Source organism: Macaca mulatta, chromosome X (genome assembly GCF_049350105.2).
Source record: "Macaca mulatta isolate MMU2019108-1 chromosome X, T2T-MMU8v2.0, whole genome shotgun sequence".
In the NCBI taxonomy this organism is placed as follows: Eukaryota; Metazoa; Chordata; class Mammalia; order Primates; family Cercopithecidae; genus Macaca; species Macaca mulatta.
The window spans coordinates 140,904,714-140,910,713 of record NC_133426.1 but is presented as its reverse complement, the minus strand read 5'-3'; the positions used below and the strand labels follow the sequence as shown (position 1 = coordinate 140,910,713).

Below are 6,000 nucleotides of genomic sequence, written 5' to 3'. Positions count from 1 at the left end.
ATGTAATAAAAAAACCAAGATGTAATGCAGTTCGATTGTACTTACAAGATTGCAGTTTCTCTTCATGATAAAACCTTTATATTGTGAAACTTTGAACTGAATTCAAATTCGCATTTTTTTTTCTCCCACACTTGTTTAATGAAAAGTTATTAAGCTAGGCATTTTACTCTGAAATAAAGCAAGATTAAAAGGAACACAATACTATTGCTGTTATCAAATAAGCTTCAGTATACACTTTCACAAAAAAGACAAACAAATATGAAAGTCATAAGTCATTTATTGAATGAATAGTATATGCAAGAATACCAATAAAAGGAAACTAATACTACAAACTACAATTTTGAAAATAAAGCCAATATAACAGGAACAAAATATACATAACATGAGAGGAATGTTTGATTTTTGACCCATAATGCATTCCTTATCTTTACAATTAACCTAAATGTCTGTTAGAACAAAACTGTATACCTTGGTCTAACTTCAGTGCTTTTTTTAAAAAGCAACAACACTCTAGAACACTTTTTCTTTTGCTTTGAGATATTTGAGATTCATACATTTGTTCAAGTACACAGATTCTGATTCAATAGCAGATCTACAGATCTTGTTATCTCTTAATATCTTGAGTAGCATGTACTTCTGAGCAAGTACTATCTGAAATTCTAAAACTGCTGATCCTTGAAATAAAATTTACCTCAGTTGTGGGTTTTTAATAACTTGAGATGAAAGTAAAATTCACCCCCTACCCCCCTCCCCGCCAGGAACAAAGAGCTCTTATTAAAAGTATAGAAACTCAAGTCTATCTTTCTACTCTAAAGAACATTTCCTACTAACATTTCTGGTAAGGCAATAAATGCTCCAGAATAATCTTCAATATACGCTTGCAAAGATTACACTGTTTAATATCAATAACAAAAAACAAAACAAAAAAAGAAAAAAGAAAGAAAGAAAAAAGACGCTTCAAAATTTCAGGCTAAAATATGCATAAAAGACAGTAACGGCAGTATTTTTTGAAATGATGTAAATGTTATATACTTATCAAATAATGTCATGCTTATTAAAACTACAGTTAAAGACTTAAGAGATGTACAGTAAATACACTGCTGAGGTCCATTTTTCTAAATATTAATACCACAATGTAATTACTACCCAGAAGATGATGATGCTACTTGGGAACATAAGTACTGTACAATTTTTACATTGTAAGGCACTTTTACTCAGCATGTGACGAAAACATGATTAGAGAATCAAAACATTGGAGGTTTACAACCAAACATGATTTTTCATGTGAATTCAATTTACATTTGAATTTTTAATGCAAGATTGTTTAGCCAATCACACCACAGTGAGAAAAACAGGTAGTCAGCCACTTATCTAGCCAACCAAAAGGTAAAGTGCTATTCTGGTTGCTAGTGGCAGAAAAAGGGCTGAAGAAACCCATACAAAGTCATACATTTTACTACATAACAAATTCATCAACTGACAGCTATAGTATTTGAACTCCTTTATATAATTATTGACTGGCCATGATTACCCCTGGCACCTTCCATTTTTCCTAAAAAAAAAAAAAAATGATTACAGTAGTTGTTCAAAAATGAAGGAGCTCTGTTGTCCCATGGGTAAGTCTATGGCACACAATGTAAAAAATGATCTAGACACAGTGATTTAAGGATTTTAAAATAATGATTTTCAAGCTGTTGTAAGGAAAGAAAGTACAGATCCTTTGGGAGAAGTCACATAGCTTGGTAAACAAACAGCTAGATCTGTCCTTGCACTTCAAGTCATGAATTTTGAAAATCACATACACACAAAAACCCAATGGCATATTAAGAGCAAAAAGAGAAAACATACAGGGCAACCCACTACTAAAGCTAGTTTCCTTCTAAAAATAGTAAAAGATGGTTAAAATAAAAGCAAGCATTGAGTCCCTTGATTTAAGTAAATGTGTGAATACACACTTGACAAACATGACTTTAAGGGACTCACAGTTTTTTAAAAAAGCAGTCATTAAGCACAGTGTAATTTTCCACCTGTTACATTTTTAAAATGCTGCTCTATCAGATGTAGGATATCTCAATGTACAGTCAAGTTAACATGATTATTCCTTATTTAAAAATCTGCTTTATTGTGGTGGCTTAATAATTCAACTAGTCAAAATTCCTTCCCTTGGTATTGAGGTGCTATGGTAATATCAGGCAGACCACAACTAAAGTTATTTGGTTTTGCCATAAAGAAATGCATAAATGTGCTTCAGCAGGTAAGTGGAAGAAAATATCACTACCTAGAAATGCCAGTGTGAAAATCCTTTCTAAAAAGCTGGGTTCTTAGGCTTTCAAAACCAATTCTGACAATCGATAAAACACCACCAAGCCCTACAAGAAGAAAAGTAGGGCACAAAAGCCTATTTTATAGATAACCAAAGCAATGACTGAAAACATTAAAATATTAAATAAAGTTTCTAAAATAGTGGTCACAAAAGTAAAAATAAATACTGTTTTATGCAAAGACTTTTTTACTCTTACAGCACATGAGACCTCCTTACGTACTCTGCGCCAGTATGGGAAGTGTTCCACACAACAGGGCACTTGAGAGGAACACGTCTCGGACATGATGTCTGAAGTCCTTAGCAAGCGGTAACCCTTTCTTTACATCTTAAAAACATTTAATTTGCTGTTGCCAAATGTTAGTTTAAACTTGAAGGACTCAATCATTTTGCCAGAAGTCCTCTGTATAACATGGAAAGAGAGGAGGTGTGCTGTCAAGAGAATTTTGGCAAAAGCACTGGAGCTCATAGCTTATAATTAGCAGTTGCCTGAGTCCATGCTGGTCAGTGAGAACAACTTTAACAGGAACCAAATGAAAAGCTTTAGCGTACTTCTTGGAAGAGATTTTTAGCATGTGCTGTTAAAGCCAAGAGAAAAAGAAGGTTCTCTTCATTTCTAGCCTCCATTACTTGAGTGTGAAAAAAAAATCCACAAATTACCATGTGCTGCCACCAGTGGCATGTTTGCATTGTAAAGGAAAATTTGCTTATGCTTTCCTTTGAGTATGGATCCACTAAACAAACTTAAACACTCTAAACAGCAGAACTATGTTCAGTCCAGAAATATAGCTTACTTTGTTTCATCTGCTTTAACTGTTGACACTATACACAGGGTTAATAGTGTTTCAATTGCTTCCCAGAAACTGCAAACTATAGCTACGTAGTATCAACATGTCAAACTCAGCCTTCTAGTGAAGGCTCATAAAACAAACAAGACATTTTTAGGCAGTTCAATGAAGGATCTAAGAGTTGGGCAGTAAAAAGTTACAAACCCTTTTTGATTTTAGAAAACAGTGAAAAAAGAATAGTAGTTATGGATGTCTTATTCATTCCCAGTTTTCTAACTCTGTCCCATGAACCTGTTTAAAAGATGATAAAAAAATGTAAAATATGATGCTTGAGGGGAACACAATCAATATAATGTTATTGAGGAGTGTGATTATCTTATTGATTTGACATTACAACTATACTTATTGATAAAGCAGATAGCTTGTTTTTATGGTTACAAAATCAGCTAGTTAAAAAAAAAAAACAAAAAAACAACTACTATGCAAGCCTACAAAATCCTCAGCATTTTAGTAACATGCTCTTAACTAAACATAATAGGATTAAAAAAATCTTACTGCATACCATTACTTCAACATGTATATATCAGTGTGTATTGTATCCTCACAACAGATCCCATATAATTAACTTTCATACCTAGTTTCCATTAAGTTGCTGCTGAGTTAGTTGTTGCTGATCAATTTCTACTTTTCCTCGGCTTTTACTCTCTCGTTCCTCATCTTCTTCATCTCTCTCATCATTTCCGCTATGATTTTTACAGTATAATCTACAACGATGAAAGACAAAAATCTCAAAATGCTTTGTCACTGTTGAACATTCCTACCAACATTAGTGGATGAGGCTAGTGCCCATTTAAAACATGGGTTTCCTCATCCACACTTTAAAAAATACTCCCCAATTAGTTACAGACCCATTTTTTTTTTTTTTTTTTGAGATGGAGACTCGCTCTGTCGCCCGGGCTGGAGTGCAGTGGCCGGATCTTAGCTCACTGCAAGCTCTGCCTCCCGGGTTTACGCTGCCTCAGCCTCTCGAGTAGCTGAGACTACAGGTGCCCTCCTAGTTTTTTGTATTTTTTTAGTAGAGACGGGGTTTCACCGTGTTAGCCAGGGTGGTCTCGATCTCCTGACCTCGTGATCCGCCCGTCTCGGCCTCCCAAAGTGCTGGGATTACAGGCTTGAGCCACCGCGCCCGGCCACAGACCCCATTTTTATCTAAAAGATAGGAAAACACACTATTATTGAGATAATAAAAGTTCATCTGAAACAAAATCTCTGGTTTAAGATGACAGTTATCATAAAGCAATTCCTCATTTTGCCCAATGAGATTAAAAGCAAAGTTTTGGCCAACTTAAAAATACCAACCTTCAGGTATACTGATGAAATAATCAAATTCTATAAATGTGTTTCATATATTTAATTTAAAATCACATTTCAGGAAATATATATTCTATCTATACTGCTGCCTTCTGCTCACATTTGATGAAACAATTTTACTCAAACTCTTCAAATGTCTTTTCATTATCAGCATCCTAGCCTTCACTGGAATACCTACATGAGTCATCTAACAGTTTTCCGGCACTGCATTTGGCTATGTCTCTTTTAATCTAGACTGGTCCTTCCACCTTCTTGTTTTTACATGACACTGACTCTTTAGGATGAGATCAGACCAGTCTGTCTGTCAACTGTAGCACATTCTGGACTTGTCTAATTGTGGTACTGTTTTATTTGGTTCTCTCTTGCTCTGTATTTCCTATACACTGGGAATAAGGTCTAAGGGCTTGGTCAGCTTCAGGTTCAGCTTTTCTTTTTCAGTCAAGACATTTTGTAGGTAATCCTGCATACTTCAGGAGGCATCTAATTTCCTGCTACTGGGTAACACTATGTTTGATCATTTGGTTAAAGTAGTGGTGATGGCCAGATTCCTCCATTGTAAAGGTAGGTTTTCCCCTTTAAATCTGGCAAGTTATCTCTGGAGTGACACTTTATCATGCTTGGTTCTAACCTTTTATTTGGGTATACAGACTGTATATTTAAAATTCATTAAGTTTTTAATAAAAATCATAATATAGGTGATTTGGACAATCAAACAAGGGCAGGCTGATTTGAGCCCTTTTTTTTCTTTTTGTATTATACTTTAAGTTCTAGGGTACATGTGCACAACGTGCAGGTTTGTTACATATGTATACATGTGCCATGTTGGTGTGCTGCACCCGTTAACTTGTCATTTACATTAGGTATATCTCCTAATGCTATCCTTCCCCCCTCCCCCCACCCCACGACAGGCCCCGGTGTGTGATGTTCCCCACCCTGTGTCCAAGTGTTCTCACTGTTCAATTCCCACCTATGAGTGGGAGGCGATTCCTCAGTTTTATGTCTATTATACATAAGACGACAATGGAAGAATGCTTAGAACATGTTCACTGGATGCCCTCTTGTGGTCAGCAATAGATAAAAGAAATCATCTAGGAATTCACATGTCTAGTTTAGATTACCTAAACTAGGTCTAATACTTGAGTAGAATAAAAGGCAGAGGTGGGGTTCAGGACACAGTGGACAACAATAACAACTGACTTTAATCTAGTTTTGTTCATTATTTTTCTTTTTAGTCTTAAAACATTTTCAATAACTTTCAAAGAGCTAGGGAGAATTTGTACACTTCAAATACTACACATTGGGAACTACCTTTTTACATTTTTAAATCATGAGTTTAAATATCAAGAGTGAGATTCCTACACAACAGCACCTACGAAGAATCTTCCCATAAAATATAACCTGAATCTAATTAAACTTCTGAACCAACTTCTAGTTTACAAGAAATGGGAGAGAGGGATAGAGACACAAGTTAAATGACATCATGAAATGGCAAAGAGACAAATCTAGAATGTGGGACTTAGG

At 35.2% G+C, this 6,000-nt stretch overlaps 1 protein-coding gene across 8 annotated transcripts in view; it reads right to left on the bottom strand.

The window, feature by feature from the left end:
• Window positions 1-259: 259 nt before the first annotated feature.
• The window catches only part of PHF6 (PHD finger protein 6), a 56,097-nt gene continuing 50,356 nt past the window's right edge, over window positions 260-6,000 (bottom strand). For 4 of the 8 annotated variants that reach the window (XM_015128216.3, XM_015128218.2, XM_077989288.1 and 1 more), the window contains 2 exons: window positions 3,743-3,872; window positions 260-3,399 (listed from right to left, as the gene is read on the bottom strand). In XM_015128216.3, coding sequence (XP_014983702.1) covers window positions 3,743-3,872 — 130 coding nt within the window. In that variant the 3' untranslated portion in view covers window positions 260-3,399. The remainder of the gene's footprint in view (window positions 3,400-3,742; window positions 3,873-6,000) is intronic. The other 4 variants (XM_015128217.3, XM_028842534.2, XM_077989289.1 and 1 more) reach the window with 1 other exon arrangement.